At 38.7% G+C, this 18,548-nt stretch overlaps 1 protein-coding gene across 1 annotated transcript; it reads right to left on the bottom strand.

Annotated features, from left to right (window-relative positions):
• Positions 1 to 336: 336 nt before the first annotated feature.
• Positions 337 to 8,508, bottom strand: LOC125777262 (serine-aspartate repeat-containing protein C-like). The gene is made up of 2 exons (XM_049451615.1): positions 8,495 to 8,508; positions 337 to 928 (listed from the first exon to the last, which is right to left on the bottom strand). The coding sequence occupies exons 1-2, from the start codon at positions 8,506 to 8,508 to the stop codon at positions 337 to 339; spliced, it is 606 nt and encodes a 201-aa protein (XP_049307572.1).
• Positions 8,509 to 18,548: the final 10,040 nt, after the last annotated feature.

Here is an 18,548-nt window from a genome sequence, read left to right as displayed (position 1 = left end):
ACCACTGCTTCCAGCAGGACGTTATTGAAAGCTCCTAATATTAAGGCAGGTTCCAAAAGCGTAATTCTTATCCCTAATAGTTTCCTCAAGCCACGATGACACGATGGTATGCAGGCCAGCATCCAATGTGATCAATATTTTACAAAATTTATGAAAGGAAATATTTTTTTCGAGTAGTTGTAAACGAGATATGAGCTCTTCTCACTGATAATAACAAAAATATATAGAACTGTAAGGCGGAAGATCTTTCTTTACATTTAAGCGTCCATACTTGAAGAGATTTTCTTAGAAGTGTCTGCCAATATACTTGTATATCAAACATACCAGTAATATGAACTATCTTTTGGGTTGAACATATTCATATTTAGCTCTATCTTTATATCTATTTCTGTTTCTATTTCTATTTCTATTTTTATCTTTATCGTTATCGTCATCGTTATCTTTATCTTTATCTTTATCTTTATCTTTATCTTTATCGGCATCGATATCGTTACAGTTACCGTTATCGGCATCGTCATCGTTATTGTTATCGGCATCATCATCGGCATCGTCATCGTCTTCGTTATCAGTATCGGTATCGTCATCGTTATCGTTTAAAATATATTTTTCGATATCGTCATCATTATTGTTATCAGCATCGTCATCGTTAATGTCATCGTCATCTTCATCTTCATCGTTATCGTTATCGTCATTGTCATCGGCATCGTCATCGTTTTCGATATCGTCATCGTTATTGTTATCGGCATCGTCATCGTTATCGTTTAAAATATAATTTTCGATATCGTCATCATTATTGTTATCGGCATCGTCATCGTTATCGTCATCGTCATCTTCATCTTTATCGTTATCGTTATCGGCATCGTCATCGTTATCGTCATCGTCATCTTCATCTTTATCGTCATCGTTATTGCCATCGTCACAGAGAAAACTATAGGAATATAAGATAAAGGGACGTAGAGGTTCCGACGTTAGAAAATTTCGAGCCACTAGAAGGTGAGCCAAACAGCTTGATACTCGCTACAACATCGTAGACATCGCTGGACACAAGGCGAGTAGAAACTGACCCTCAAAGAGACCATCTCGGAAACTTTGCCCTGAAATAATTCATGAAAGAGAGCAGGGGTAATGCTTTAGTGGGTGCATCTAGGTTGACTAGCAATCAGTAAATTCGTAAATTAAATAGTTTCTAGTTTACATTTAATTGTTTACAGTTTAGTGATAACCAATAACAACACCAAAGCATAATTCCATTACATATGAGCTCAAAAATGTCAATTGAACCTTTCACTGTAAACAATTAATACATTATTTAATTCCCCAATCAATTATTTATGACATTAGTGTCATTTAATAGCAAAGAAATGCAATTTGATATAATTTGTTATTTTTCATCGTTAAACGGATAATCGAAATACAATTAGCTATTTTTTGTTGAAATTTAATTCTACAGATAAGTGATTGAACATTTAAATTAAATAAATTGAATTATTTGACAATTATAAAAATGTTTAAAATATATATAAAATTATAATGATTTAATGCAGTATACATACATATGTATATGTATGTAGGTATATGAAAGGATGTATGTTTGCTTACTAATATTTACTATGCACTGTGTGTACTTGTGTGGTACATATATTTTTCGACAAACTCTCATTTCCGTAATATTTTTCATTGCAAAGTGTTGAAGAAAAGTATTTTGCCTCATTATTCCCAATTTTTAGTCGCCTGGTTTTTATTTTGATATTTTTTTAACAAAAATTTTTCAATTTAAGTTGATTTTATTCATTGTTAGGACCAAAAATATTTTATTATTAAAGTAATGTAGAGTTAAAATAGTCTCTCTGAATTGAAAAACGATGCTACCTCTCTATAATAAGCTACCTTCGACACTTTTCTCTATGTAAAAATGACGCAGGAGTAGGTATTTACACAGTGTTTATCCGGTATTTACTTTGCTTAAGAAACATAAAGTGGTTCCCCGGCTCTAAGACACTATAGTCAAGCCCATTATGTTCTATAAATTCTTTATGTGGTGGCGGGCTCTGAAAAGACCACATATACAAAGAAACGCGAGACCGTTCAACGCTTGGCGCACTAAGGTTCACACCAACCATGGCACTTAACGACATTTTGCACATGATGCCCTTAGATATAGTCAGAAGGTGTATGGCTGCGAAAGTTGCTATCAGACTCAGATAGTCTTGGTTTCTAAAAACACGTCTCTGAATACTCTGGAATCCTCACATTCTTTGGCGGCTCTTTCTCTGTAAAGCAGTTGTAAAGCTGATGAGAGAGCAAGGAAAGTTACCCTAGAACTGCTATCTAGTGAGCTCTTTGCTTTCAGTTAGGTTACTCTCTTCTTAATTGTGCGGTTTTCAACAGACCATTGCCAGACGCTATCTGCAGAAGCTGTATAAAATAAGATGAAATGAAAAAAACTCAACACGTTCTTCTTGACTGTCCGGTGTTTGGGAGGTGAAGGCTTAAAAGCTTGGGAGCACATATCTTCAGACAACCCACCAACTGGCGGGAGTGGAAATTAAAAGCCTGAGAAAATCTCCATTGGCCACTAAGAGCTTTGCTAATTCATAATTTCGAACCCAAGAGTTTTTTCTATGAAAGAAGACTACATATAGTATACGTGCGATGTCTCTAGATCAGTCATCTAACCTAACCTAATCTAACCTAATCTAATAAACCCTGTTGAAAACTTTATAAAAACAAGAGAATATAAGCCCTAGTTTATTATTATCAAGCGAAAACGCAAGCTTGGCGGTTGAACATGAGAATATTGTTTATGGTCCCGAAACTCTAACAGCCAAGCATGCAGCATTTTGGTTTCGAAAATTTTGATTACAAAGAAAGACCACGCTCTGGAAGAACAATTGCCGAAAATATGAGTCTTGATTAAGTAATGTAATTATTTGGTTTCGAAGACTCAAGAGCTAAACATTGAACAAAAATGTGTTTGCTATGTGCTTGGTGGGATTGGGATTGGTATAAGCTGCTTCTAAACGGCTCAACTCTTAGTTTGGAGCCCTGTACTACCAACAATTGGACTTGTACCATCAACTAGAAGTAGTCAACTTTGGCCAATTGTAGAGAATTCAGTGGGAAAGAAATCACGTTCTATCAGGACAACGCCAGGTCACACATCTCGATACTCAGTTGTCAGAAGTTATGCGAGCTTAGTTGGGAAGTTCTTACGCAAGAATATTACATTTCGGATGTGGAACTAACTGTTTACTATCTTTTCCTGAGGATAGCGAAGGATTTTGCTGGTAAAAAACTGCCTTATTTACCATTTGGTATTAAAATTGTGAGGTGGATAGTGGAGAACTACCTTCGATATCCCGGACTGGGTATATTGAGTGCACCACGCAGTTTGTAAGACCCAGAAGGAAACATCAGAGACGCTATAAAATATGTATACCATATTTAAGTACATACTATACACACATATAAATGATCAGAATGGCGAGCTGAGTTGTTTCCTTTTCATTGGAAGTGGTTTCTACGTGGCGGGTCCCAAACCCAACACATAAAGTCGCTAGGTGAGTAGTATTAAACTTTATACACATTTATATTGCGAGCCGCTTGTTTCAAGATCAGTTCCCGCTCACAGTCGCACCTCTGCTAAACAAACGCTGCAATTCCGCTGAATTAGCTGTGACCCCAGGGTTGGTAACTGCATCTTACACAAGGGTTACACACGTGTCCAGGGTACGTGGAGAGAACGAAAGTGTAGGAATTGGGTATACGAAGTATGACAATTAAGTAATGAGACTGATTCCATAAAAACCGTATTTTTGAAAATTATTCTACAACTCTGCCATCCCCTTCAAAGTAGTCGCCTTGGGCAGCTATACAGCGATTCCAGCGCGTTTTCCATGCTTCGTAACATTTCTGGAACGCTTCGACTGGGATGTCCGCGAGTACCCGCCGCCTGGATGTCCGTAATCGACTCAAAATGGATTCCTTTGACCACCGATTTTGTGTTAGGAAACAAAAAAAGTCACAGGGTGACATGTCGGGCGAATAAGGTGGCTGTTGCAACACGGCGATCCCTTTAGATGCCAAATACTCGGACACGCTGAGGGCGGTGTGGCACGGCGCGTTGTCGTGATGAAGGACCCAGTTACGAGCGATGCCTGGGCGCACCCTGTTGACTCGTTTTCGCAATATTTTGATTACTTGGCAATAGTAGACTTGATTCACAGTTTTTCCCGGTGGAACGAATTCTTTGTGGACAATTCCACGGCTATCAAAAAATGGCAACAATCATCGTTTTCACTTTCGACTTGCTCATGTGAGCTTTCTTCGGGCGGGGAGACAACCATTGTCAGCCTGGGCACGATTAAGAGCACTATCATCATGCACTCTTACAATTTTAGTGTACGTTTCCGAAGCTGTTTCGCTCAATCCGGCGCAAAATTTTATCGCGACGCGTTGCTTCTTGATTTCGTTTTTCCATTTTCGTGACGAGCACTACGAACACACGTCTACTCAACTTGACGCAGCAGGCGAATTAAACAAGCTAGAGCGATAATACATATATCAGTGGAGAGGGGAGAGATGCCAGAAAAAGAGAAAGGGAATTTCAAGGTCACAGATTTACCACAAGCGCGGCAATAAAATCAGTCTCATTACTTAATTGTCAAACCTCGTAACTATATACCACTAGACACCTTCAGCCACGAAATCCAACGCAGAATAACTCGTGCCAACAGGTGCTACTTAGGACTGAATTGAGAAATGAAGTCACATCTCGACGAAAAAAGCCCTTAACTGTATAAATCACTCATTATATTAGCTCATGACATCCCCTTAGCTATAGAGTCACCATCAAGTTGTACTGCCTTCGAAACTATCTATATTCTTTTTCCTGTGGATGCAACAACACAATATAGTTATAACAACAACGAATTTCCATATTAATAACGGTTTTGCTACACTTTCATTTCTATCCTTTGCCAGCTCTCACATAAACGCATATTTATTTACTTAGCACTCAACATTTGCAAAAAAGATCTATTTTTAAGCGTTAATTGCTAAACTTTATTTAAATTTATTTAATTTTTTTGCTTTAAAAACCGCAAACTATATTTGCAATAAAATTCCATTACAATAATAGTGGAATAATGGACTTAACAGGCGCTTAGGCCGAACAATAATAGACGGAATGTGTGTGTGTCTGTGAAATTGCTTGCTTAATTGTTCATTTCGTTGCATGTGTATGTCTGTATGTGCGCGTGTGTGTGTGTGTCAACTTGTTTTTTTATGAGCGTCAAAAAATATTGCATTAAACACCACTCAAATCTAATTAAGTGTCGATTTGTTTCATTTCATTTTTATACGTGTATGTGTGTATGTGCGCATGTGTATTTGTGACGCTGGCCATTTAGGATTTGCCAAGCAAATAAATAATTGAATAAATTCAGCATAACAACGCGTTGATTTTTAAAGCAAATAAATGCCACGCACACAGGCACACATTTGTGAGGTTATGTATAAAAAATGGGTGGAATAAAAAATCCGTTATGTAACGCAGGACAACACACGAGTATAGGCAAATATTTGCATTTGAGCAAAAACGTTTAATTAAACAAATGAAATCGAATATGTGCAGCATCTCCAAAAAAAAAAATAGAACAACAAATCCTTGCTAAATATAACAAAAATAAATAAATAAATAAATAGCAATTATTTTAGCGACAACAAATTGCTTAGAATTATAGCAATTTACAAAAAAAAAAAATCTTTACCATGTGTGAGAAAAACAGGGTAGTTTTTGGGGATAATGAAAATAGATTGTCTTTTTTTTGTTGTTGTTAACTCCGCTATAATCGCGTAAGCGGTGTCTACGCCAATTAAGAAGAAGAAGAATGAAAATAAATGAATTTTTTCTTGCGTAAGAACGCGTTCAAAATTTCAGGTCGATAACTCAAAAATTTACCGCGTATATACAGACCCTCCAGTGGATTGAAAGTCTTCCTCTTTCCCTGCTTCCACCTTCAGGTACTGAAACGAAAACCTTCAAAGCTGCAGCGTTCTCTTCCATCCAGACAACATGGACTAGCCATCGCGGCCACTGTCTCTTGATTCACTGAACTATGTCAATGTCGTCGTATATCTCTTACAGCTCATCGTTCCATCAACTGTGATACTCGCTGTTGCCATTGCGCAAATGACCATACATAAACCTTCCGCAAAACCTTTCTCTTGGACACTCGTAAGGTCGATTCATCAGCTGTTGTCATCGTCCATGCCCCCGCACCATGTAACAGGATGGGAAAGATGAGCCGTTCCCACGACAGTCTCGTATACGTAACTGGAGCCAACCCACATATTCGGTTTGAGGGTTCGCTGAAATTTAATTGCAGCGTCTGTTCACCAGAGTTGCGGCTGCGAGCGGGCGTCGATCTTCATCCAAGCGGCTCGCAATACAAATGAGTATAAAGTTTTATACTACTCACCTAGCGACTTTGTGAGTTGGGTTTGGGACCCACCACGTAGAAACCACTTCCAATGAAAAGGAAACAACTCAGCTCGCCCTTCTGATCATTTATATGTGTGTATAGTATGTACTTAAATATGGTATACATATTTTATAGCGTCTCCGATGTTTCCTGCGTGGTGAGCTCAATAGCCCGGTTGGGGGTATAGGAAGTAGTTCTCCACTGTCCAACTTATAGTCTCATTATCAATTGAAAAATGAGGCAATTTTTTACCAGCAAAATCCTTCGCCATACACAGGAAGGGTAATAAACACTTAGTTCCTCCAGGCCCGAATTATAATATTCTTAAATATGAACTTCCAAACTAAGCTCACAGAACTTCTGGCGAGTGAGTATGGAGATGTGCGATCTGACGTTGTCTGATGGAAGGTGATTCTTCTCACATTGGCCAACATTGATCGCTTCTAGTTGATAGTACAGGTCCATGGTGATAGTAGTAGGTACGACCGAGAGTTGAAGAAGGAAGCGAGACGAATTTGTAGACAAAAAAAGACAGAGGCCGAAATGCGTGAGTACGAAGAGTTTGATAAGTTGAACGACGGGGGTAATGCTCGAAAATTCTACGAAGAGATGCGCCGACTAACAGAAGCTTTCAAGTCGGAGCATACTCTTGTAGAACCCAAAGAGGTGATCTAGTGACTGATGCCCAGATCATAATAGAATTATGAAGGAAAAACTTCTCTAGCCTGGTGAATGGCAGTAAAAGTAAAGCAGCAGAAGAAGATGAACTCGATCCATTGCCTAACTATGAAGAAATTCAAATACCAATTATCCGTCTGAAGTACAACAAAGCGGTTGGGGTCGATGGATTGCCGGTAGAGCTATTCAAATACGGCGGCGAAGAACTAATAAGGAGCATGCATCGGTTTCTTTGAAGAATATGGCCGGACGAAAGCATGCCCGACGATTGGAATTCAAGTGCGCTCTGTCCAATCCATAAAAGAGGAGAGTCTAAAATCTGAGCTAAATACCGTGGGATAAGCCTCCTCTATATCGCATAGTTTAGTCAAGACTAAAGCCCAGCGTCAACAAACTGCATGATGTGGCTTTAATCCTGAAAAATCTACAATTGAACAGATTTTCACCATGCGCCAAATTTTGGAAAGAACCCGTGAAGGAAAGATCGACACACACCAACTTTTCGTCAATTTTAAGACCGCCTTCGACATCACAAAAAGAACTGCCTCTATGCCACTTTGTTTTAACTTGGTGTTACCACAAAGCTAATTCGGCTAAGTAATCTAACGTTGAGTAACAACAAAAGCCTCATCAGATTCGGGAGGACCTGTTCGAGCCATTCGATACCAAACGAGGTTTCAGACAAGGCGATACCCTATCGTGCGACTTCTGTAGTCTACTGCTGGAGAGAATAATTCGAGCTTAATCGAGCAGGTTCTGAAAGAGTGTACAGCTCCTGGCGTTTGTCGATGATATTGAAATCATTGGCCTCAACAAACGCACCGTTAGTTCTGCTTTCTGCAGACTAGATAAGGAAACGCTTCGTATGGATTTAGTTGTAAACGAGGACAAGACGATATAGTCGTTTTCTTTTTAACCAACCTAGCCGTTACTCGCTTATTTAGTATACATTTATATCAGATTTTTCTTGAAATCACAAAGATTTGTATGAAATCTGTGAAATTATTGTAAAAATGAAAATAACGGCAATTAATTGTACCACATTAGCCACTCAGAATGAAAAGAAGAGAGCTTCGACTACTAACATAATACTTTTGCTATAATTAATGGTGTATGAATCATAATTAAAGGAGACAATTACGAGGTATATATAGATTAGTGACAGGTAGATTACCTTCTCTAGTAATAGCCGAAAATTATACTTTTACAAGTAGAAGATGAGAAAAATAACACAACGACCCTAATTAACTGAGATAATCAAAATTGTATTATTGTGATAATTAGAAAAAAGAGAAGAGAGCAAGCCTCTTTCATATCTTTGTGCTTCTTACCTTTTAACAGACATTTTTCTCAAGAAATATATTTTGTTTCATACTAATATTTAGTAATAGTCATTAAGCACCAAATTTGATTTAGCCACCTTCAACAGTTATTAATACCAACAACCGCAATTCAACTGAGTAAAAGCATTACTCACAACAATTACTTCCATAATTTAGCAGCTTCATAATTAAACAGAGTTGTATTTTTATACCCATGGGTAACGGAGTGAAAAGGGAGAAAATTTGGTTCACATAAAGATTGTCTGAAATGGCAGTGAACAAAAGAGATCTACATAGTATATGTCTAAGGTCGTATTTTTAGGTTGAATTGGCTTGAAATATATTTTGGGCAGAGCTGCTGAATTAAAAAAAAATAATACTGCTTTAGTGATACTAATATGATCCTAATATATAATCAGAGAGCAGTCATTCCTAGTTCATCGTTGCTATGTAAATTCGATTCTGTATTCAGAAAATTTTGGTAGAGACAGATGAGAAGAAAAAGATGTTATAGCACAGCTACAGATTTCATGAGCTCTTACTGTATACACTATCTACATTAAAAATATCAATTAGAGAACCAGAGAGAAAATAAGTTAGGGATACAGACAGAAAGAGAAAGACACCGAAAGACCGAAAGAGAGGGAACCTACTACGAATGAATTTTGAAGCTCTGCAAGCATGCTCAACCGTTGCCACGACAGTCGGAGAGCGAGAAAGAGAATAAGATGAAGATACAAGAAGAAAAAACAAAAAAGAGAAATACGGAGACAGCGAAGGAGAGGTAATCAATTATGAATGAATTTTAAACAATCCTGAAATAATTTCGTGGCATGGCACCGAGTAAACAGACTGTCCTTGGCTGTTTATAGAACCGGGTTCGTTCCGGTTAGATAGACCCGACTGTCGTGGGAATAGCATTCTAAAGCTCTTCAAGCATGCTGAACGAGTATAAAATTCGGTTCTGTGTCCTTTTATACCACCTTATTCCTTTTGTTTTAGTGCCTGTTTTACCCCTTCAGAATTTAATAAATGAAATGCCTTAATGAGAGTGCGAAAAAATGCCAAGAAAAATTGAGAAAAGTTGTAAGTGTTGATGGCAAGCAAAAACTTGTATTAAAGGTCGGTGAACAGTTAGAAAAAGAAATTGCGGCAAAATGACCGACAAAAAACCAAAAAAGCAAAAACAAATAGTTAACAAAGGAAATACCCTGTAGGAAATAATTCTACGAAGTTAGTGTTATTTCAAGAATAAAAGAAATTGCGGATAAATAGGAAAAATGTTGACTTCAGCTGCACCAAAGCTATAATACCCTACACAGCTGCTTTGTTTATAGCATAAAAGGGTATAAAAACACATTTTTCTTGATTTTGATAGCACGGTTTGTATGGCAGCTATATGCTATAGTAGCTCGATCTGAGAAATTTCTAAGGAGATTGTGGAATCTTTTTGGATAATGATTAGTGCCAAATTTCGTGAAGATATCTTGCCAAATGTAAAAGTTTTGCATATAGGAACCTTACTTTGATTGCCTAGTTTGTATGACAGCTATATGCTATAGTTGTCCGATCTGAAAAATTTGTTCAGAAAATGTAGCAAAGTCTTAGAAAATAATACTTGTAAAATTTTGTGAAGATATCTTGTCAAATAAAAAAGTTTTTCCTACAAGGACTTGAGTTTGGCCGATCAGTTTGTATGGCAACTATATGCTATAGTCGCTTGATCTGACCAATTTCGATGTAAACGTTTGCTATGTTTCTGGTAATTATTCATGCTGAAATTTGTGCAGATATCTTATCAAATAAAAAAGTTCTTCATACATGTACTTGATTTTGATCGTTCAGTTTGTATGACAGCTATACTTTATAGTGGTCCGATAACTGCCGTTCCGACAAATGAGTAGCTTCTTGGTGGGAGAAGTTAGTATGGAAATTTTCAGATCGATATTTCAAAAACCTGAGCAGTAGTTCGCATATATACAGACGGCTTGACAGATGGACCTGTCAAAATTGACGCAGTTCGCTAGCTCTTTCTTAATTTATCTTACACACTTCGGCGATGAAATGGTAATCGTTAAACTACTCCTCACAATGCAATAAAGAAATTACTCTTTACTATAAAAGCCACCAAATACTATTGGTTCGAAATGGACCAAAACGTAACTAGTTCAAGTGCGTGGCATTTCCAGCAGGGCATTAACTGGTATATGAACTGGCGTGTGCTTAACTAAGAGCAAGTGGTTTGGCTCGCAGCACTTTCAAAGCTGATTGAGCTGTGAGAATGTGGCGGTGGTGGGTATAAGTAGCGTAACAACAACAACACAATGCAACAACTACATTGTGTTAAGTTTTCTTTGCGAACATTTTTTCTCACATTGTACAAGTAATCAAAACTTATACGGAAATAAAATTAAGCTCAACATAAAACAACAACAATAACAATAGTAACAACAAAAACAATAATAATAACAAAAAAAAAAAAAACAATAACAACAACAACAACGAAAAAGTACCGTTACAAAAGCAAAGTGTTTGCTTGGTGTGTGGGAGAAAAAGTGTTTGGTAATTCTTGTGCGCCTGTGCAAATTGGATGCTGGCAAAAGTTTTGTATTTTACGCAAACTTAATAATGAAGGCAGTGCCTTAACAGCACCTTAAGCTACACGGTTGCCGCACAACGCTTTCGTGCTTTCGTTGGTGTGGCATTAATGCGAAAGGATTGGAATGCGTGTGTTTCAGCGCAAAAGTGCGAAGTGCGGACTCATGGTCCAGCTCATGGTCCGGCGTTGGCGTGCCGAGTGTTAATAAATATTAAAGGTGCGTAGCCGTTGAAGCAAATCATGTTGCACATTGCTGTGTGCTTGTTTTTTTTACCGTCTCGTTGAAAGCGTTGATAGGGGCCGCTGGAATGCCCGGCTAATGCAATCAAAAAAAGTTTCCAAATTGTAAACAAGGGCTAAACAAGCACTGGAGTGGGAGGCACAAAGTGTATTTAAAAGTTTTATGGGAAAATGAAATTCAATTCAATGCAACAAGTGAGTTTCTATAAGCAAAACGCTTACGGTTGGCAATGCGGGTATGTCGGCTGACAAAAAAAAGCACAGCAAGCAATTTTTAGGTGAGAGTTGCCTCATGCAAATTGTCTGTTTTGGGTGTTAAAAAAACGGTGGTGTTGCTTAAATAAGTTGTATGGTAAGTGAAACTGGAAAAACCGTTAAATTTGGCTTCACTGAAGGTATAATACCCTTTACAGTTGCATATTTAGAGCATAAAATGGTACAAAAAGGTTTCTAACTTGATTATAATCGATCAGCTTGTATGGCAGCTATAAGCTATAATTGTCAGATCTGAGCAATTTCTTGAAGGAATATAGCTATGCTTCCGATAATAATCCATGTCAAATTTCGTGAAGATATCTTGTCAATTAACAAAGTTTTTCATACAAGGACTTGAGTTTGATTGTTCAGTATGTATGGCAGCCATATGTTATAGTTGTCTGATCTGAGTAATTTCTAGTGGGAATATAGCTTTGCTTTTGATAATAATCCATGTCAAATTTCGTGAAGATATCTTGTCAAATAACAAAATTTTCCATACAAGGACTTGAGTTTGATTGTTCAGTTTGTATGGCAGCTATATGTTATAGTTGTCTGATCTCAGAAATTTCTATGGAGACTATAGCTGTGTTTTTGGTTATAATTTATGCCAAATTTCGTGAAGATATCTTGTCAAATAAAAAAGTTTTCCATACAAGGACTTGAGTTTGATTGTTCAGTTTATATGTTAGCTATATGCTATAGTTGTCTGATCTAACCAATTTCTATATAAAATGTAGCTATGCTTCTGGTAATAATTCATGCCAAATTTCGTGAACGTATCTCGTCAAGAAAAAAAGTTTTCCGTACAAGGACTTGAATCTGATTGTACAGTTTGTATGACAGCTATATGCTATAGTTTTCCGATATTGACGGTTTTTACAAATAAGCAGTTGGTTTAAGGAGAAAAGGGTGTTTGCTAAATTTCAGAACGATATGACAAAAACTGAGGGAGTAGTGTGCGTATATACTGACGGACAGACAGGATATGAAAAGAAATAATATGGACCCTACGCAAAAATCGTACATTTTTTGATATGAGCACATTATTTTTCCATAAAATTGAAGGTTTTTATTGCTGCATGGAAGTATACGAAGTACCAACACTTCTCTCTCGACTGTCTCGCGTTTGAGAGGTCAGGGTTTAACTACTTGGGAACGCCTACCTTTAGACATCCCACTGAACTGGCGGGAATGGAATTACTAATTTATAAGTACGAACACAGCAGTTCTTGTGGAAACTTCGAAAGTAGTTTAATATCACTTGGGGTCAAATCCGGCTTATAAGTTGAATGCCTGAGAGCCTCACAACACGCTCGCAGAGCTTCTAACTATTTGTGTGGCCTGGCGCTCAGCTTAGACCGACTTTTAAGCAGATGGACCTTTTGCTTATTGTTCTAGAAATCTATCCTTAAGTGAAGAAGATAGTTTAGGATAAGTTCTGGCCAAGGCGGGACAAGAAGTGGCACACATATCTCTACATCTACATCCGCGCAGCTTATGCAACTGGCAGCAAGTAAAAAAATAAAATTTTATCGCATGTATCCTGGTCGGACAGCGCTCAGTTAGAGCTCCTACAACTATTGATAGCTGAACTTTGCCGAGAGTGAAGACCACAGTAGAGCTTTTAAGATTTATCAAGGGTTAGATAATCTTGCGATGGCACGGTTGCTAGTAGCTGACCAGCGCTTCTCGAGCTTAATCGAGATCTAACCAGACAGTAGTGTATCGCAAGAAGTAAGTGGTGTTTCTACTCGGTCTGCAGACTAAAGCAATCTCATCAGCCTTGCAGCTTCCTGTGATTCATCTGTGACCAGGCGTCCAAGGTAGTACGACTTATTTCTGGATAAGTAAATTGATGCCAAAGTTGTTTTCCCTTCAGTAGTCTCAAGTTCAAGGCTAGTATTGCCGCTCTACTATCATGGAGGATAGTCAATACTCTGAAGGAGGTTTCGCTTCAGCGCAGGAGATCTACTGCTAACTGATGGCAGACTCTTCTGTGTGGAAGAGGGTTCAATGTTTAGGAAACTGGCTTGAAAATGAAGTTCATGGATCGTTTCCGACAATATATTCGTCTAACAACCGTACAATATCATTAGCGGATAAGTCCAATTTAAATAATATTTCATTCAGAAATGTGGAACCAATCTTACATATCTTTAAGGGTTTTGTTTCAAAAACCACATCATCTTATCATTTCTATCTCTAAAAGGAATCCGTCGAAGGGCTTGGCCTTTATTAAAAAAATAATCGTGCTAATCGTATACGAGAGCGGGGACAAAAGGGATGTGTACAACAATACGTTTCATTTACCGTTTTACTATCTTTATACTATACGAGTATAGTATATCCATACTGTATCTATAGTAGAGTTTTGTTGTTGTAAAGTGTACTGAAATTGCCGTATAACACTTTCGTGCTAGCGGAATGTTGTGGATACTGGAACACAGCTAGTAATGCTTGAGTTTACTTGCTAATTTTTAAATTCTTTCGGCTCTTTTTAGTCTTCGGTGATAAGCGATTGATTTTCGGATGTTTATATCTTTAGTTGTCCTTTTAACTTCATTTGTTGCGGGAATTTGAAGCACCTTTCATCATAGCTTCAACATTTTTTAACATTAAATTGATGAACACAAAGACAATCTGCTGCTTGTATTATTTTAAAGAAAGCTGTATTGCGTGGGGTAAGGTCTGAAGACTAAGTTTATGTGATTTCAGGGTGCCCCATGTCCTCGGACATTAGGGATCTTGAGGTATGGGGATTAGCTGGGAAGACGGATTCTTAGATGTTAGCAGTGTAAACTCCATTAGTTGCAATGCTGAACTGATAGGGTTATATGCACGTGAATTGTTTAGGCGGCGAAGGCGTTTAACTGGGAATTAGGGTTAGTTTTGGCGTGAGTGGTGCGTGTATGTGATTTGTGTGTGGGGTCCAACCCCTGGGCACCAGTCCAGTGGATTTGCATTGCAACCAGGTGACGGACCCTAAATACGACAGAGGTTTTAGATAGACCTCGAACCCTACCAAGGTGGTTAGTGTGTCCATTCCACATTGCAATTGGTACTGAAAATACCTGGCATTTTTAGAGCACTGTTCACTCGTCAGCAGGTACCTACGTAAAAATACACCGGATGTTGTTCCTCAATAATACTAGTAACTATTCGTTCAGGACGTCAACGTTTTATGCGAACTTTAAGAGTGACTTGATATCTCCTTGAACTGCGAAGCTCCTAGATATCTAAGACGGATTCTAGATAATGCTAAACCGAGGTATATGCTTTTCCATGCCCACTTTTTTACAATTCCTGCATGTATCGTCGGTACATACATATGTCCATCCGGCTCGCATCTGATACTAGTAGGTTGTGACCAGTCATTAAGGCAGCAATCGTTTTCTTATGCTTCCAAAACTGTGTGAGTAAGAAGTATAAGTGTGTTTTTCTTTGGAGCTCTTGAATATGATCTTGGCGTTCCTGCATGTCTTTTCGGAAATTTCATTGTGTATCGGCTTTAGAGACTTCCGTATTTTCTGTACCGGTTCGGTAGCCGGACGAATGGCACTTTTGGGAAGATTATTAGCTACTTCATTTGCCAGAATTCCTTTGCGGACTGGAACTCAGTGTATATGCATCCTATTGCCTTCCCGCCCTTAAGGATTTGATATTATTGCTTCAATTGCCGCTTGGCTATGGAGATATATATTGATCTTCATTATGTTGTTTCCTGCGTTGTGAGCTAACTCAACTGCTTTCCAGACTGTAAAGACTTCAACATGGAAGAAGTTGTAGTATTTTGGAAGCTTGAAGAGCCTCCTTATAGCGACGTTGTAAGCTATCTTAGCTGCTTTGCAGACCGCAAAGACGGCGAACTGGAGAAAACTGCAGTATTCCAGCTTGAATGGTCGTTGAGATCCAGCTCCCAACCATTTTTAAAACGTCAGTATAGATACATATTTCGCTGGCATGTCGCATGCTTCTGTGCTATCCACCCTTTTTAGTGGGACTTTAAATATGTTCTCCCGTGAGGGTAGGTATATGGTCCATTTCATCCACCAGTCCACTGTTTATTGAGCTATGCCCGTTGGTTCTTGTGGAAAATTCACCTAACACCGCTAATCTTGATGCTCGTTCAGATGCCGAGCTTTCTACTCGAACGCCAATGTGCCAGGTTGAGTAACCTTTCTAGTGCAGCCGTAGAAGTAGTAGTTCTTTGCACTCCGATTATGCGTAGAACAGCGAGTCGCTGTATTCGCTCAAATAGCTCACCTCACCAAAGTACCGTAAATCAAAACTGTTCCCACGATAGTTGGGTCTATTTAACCGAAACGGATGCGGATTTTAATACGGCCCTTGACAGCCCTTGGACAAAGTTCGGCCGCTCCAACAACAATAATATCAACCATATTAAAAATACCTCTAGGTTGGCCATTATCGATCATCTGTGTGTGACTTTTATAGCATTGTTTAAAGGGTTTCTCAATGAACAATTTCCTGGATTTTTCATCAGCTTTGCATGTTGGTCTTCTTTTAGTTAAAATACAACATTTTGCGCTCTCTTTTTCACGCGGAACTGCGGCCGCGAATCAGTCTCTTCTCACTGAAGCTATTCTGACTCCAGCGTTTCCTGCTTTTCATTGCAAATTCTTGGTTAATACTTCGCGTGTTTACTCAACGGTATTTTTCAACTGTCTATAGAATTTTCCGATTAGCATAATGTTAAGCTGTCTATATGTATATATAATATACTAAGCATATATGAATGATTTTTTTTTATGCTGGTCTGTTTTAGGTGCCGTCAAGCTGTCTATGTCCAGCGCAGTAATGAATGCAAATGCTGTGGCTTCTAAGAACAGTCTGCCATTCTCTCACTTGAAAATAACTTATTTGCTTATGTGTGTGTGCATTTATTTATATACAGTTTTACAGGATGCATAGTTTTTGTTGATTGGAAATACCGATGTCAACAACAATAATGTGCGGCGATTTGCATGGCATGGCAATAAATTTCCAATAGTTCAACATTCTTAGCACGAAAGCTCGGCGGACGGTGTGAAGGCGCCGTCCAATGCAAGGATCTAACGGTATTTTCTGCTGCCCTGCTATTAAGTATGTATTTGATATTTATTGCTTGGTCGCCTTAATGCGCTGTGTGGTTTATACTTTGTTTTTGTAAATACTTCTTTTGTGGGTTTAGCAATTTTAAAACAAAGCAGTGACAGTCACTTGATACTAGCAGCTTACGAGTATATTGTTGTAGCTTTTTTTAAGCTTTTTTCATTGTTTTCCTTCTAAGCTCTTCTTTGTATTATGTATGTGTAGCGTGGTCAATGTGCTGCTGTTGGAGGGCATTACAAATTCCTTTATTCAACGGCGTTTTGTTGATTCATTGTTGGAACCATAAAAAATGCATTGATTTCCTGCACATTTTTATTTATTTTTTATTTTCTTTTCTTCTTCTTTTTTGCCGTAGACACCGCTTACGCGATTATAGCCAACAACAGCGCGCCAGTCGTTTCTTCTTTTTGCTACGTGGCGCCAATTGGATATTCTAAGCGAGGCCAGGTCCTTCCCCACTTGATCCTTCCAACGGAGTGGAGGTCTTCCTCTTCCTCTGCTTCCCGCGGCGGGTACTACGTCGAATACTTTCAGAGCTGGAGTGTTCTCGTCCATTCGCACAACATAACCTAGCCAGCGTAGGAACCGCCTCTGCGGGGATTGTGAGTAACTCGTAAAATTTGGCCTTTGTTTGTCGAGAGAGGACTTTACATCTCACTCACTATACTACACTCTTATAGAAGATTGTACTTTACCCATTCAGCTCTGCGGCTCGAATTTTTCTTCCAAGAGTAGACGGAAGAAGTTGCACGATAAGTATTTGCCTTATCAGAAACCTTGTTTAGTACCGAACGGCTCTGAGAGCTGCTTCCCGAAACTGACGCAGCTTTAGGTATTGCTCAACGTCAGTTTACATAGTCGCATTAATTTTGCGGAGATACCAAATTCAAACCGGCAAAAAGACAGCTCCTTTTCGTGCTGTTTAAATCAGCTTTAAGGCAAGTGATGTGTGTCGATCGTTTTTTTCATCAGTCTTGCCCAAGGTTTGGCGCATGGTGAATATGTGGTAAGTGGTTGATTTTCCAATGCTGAAGCCCCACTGTTAAGATCAAATCAGTTTGTTGACAGTGGGCTTTAATCTTTCACCCAGTACGCGCGACATAACCTCATATGCGATGTTGAGGAGGCAGGTTAATCCCGGTATGGTAGTTGGCGTAGGTTGTGGGTCTCCTGTTTGGTGGATTGGGCAGAGTACACTTAAATTCCAATCGTAGGGCAAAAGCTGATGCATGCTTCTTTTCAGTTCTTCGCCGCCGTATGTGAATAGCTCGATTGGCAATCCATTGGGCCCGCCGCTTAGTTGTTCCTCAGACAGGTGCTACTCGAATTTCTTCATGGTCGGCCAATGGAACGTCTGCTTCATCGTCGGTTTATTTGAAAGTCTATATATTTAAAAATAATAAAATATATTTTATATCGGATTATGAAAATAAACTGATTTCGATGCCTTTCTCAAATAAGAGAGGTGTCATATCGGCTGTACTCACACAAGTTTATCGGATTTTTCTATCTATTTGCTATCTTATTGCCTTGTCCTTTAGCAACTGGCTGGCGTCGTCTCTTTCTGTGTTGTCTTCAGACACTTTCGTCTTGGTATAGTTTCATTCTAGCTTTGTGGAGATAGAACTGCTCTTCGCAAGATCTTTGAAGATATCTGTGGGAGCGATGAGTATCGAAGAAGATGGAACCACCAACTGTATGAGCTATACGGCGACATGAATGCAGTCAAATCGAGACCGATGGGTGGACAACGGAAGCAAAGGCGGCCACGCGTCCAATGGAAGGACCAAGTGCATAGCGATCTGCCTGCACTTCGGATGTACAACTGACATGATCTCAAAAAGGATAGAAGTT

Source organism: Bactrocera dorsalis, chromosome 3 (assembly GCF_023373825.1).
Source record: "Bactrocera dorsalis isolate Fly_Bdor chromosome 3, ASM2337382v1, whole genome shotgun sequence".
In the NCBI taxonomy this organism is placed as follows: domain Eukaryota; kingdom Metazoa; phylum Arthropoda; class Insecta; order Diptera; family Tephritidae; genus Bactrocera; species Bactrocera dorsalis.
This window is presented reverse-complemented; position numbering and strand designations above follow the sequence as displayed.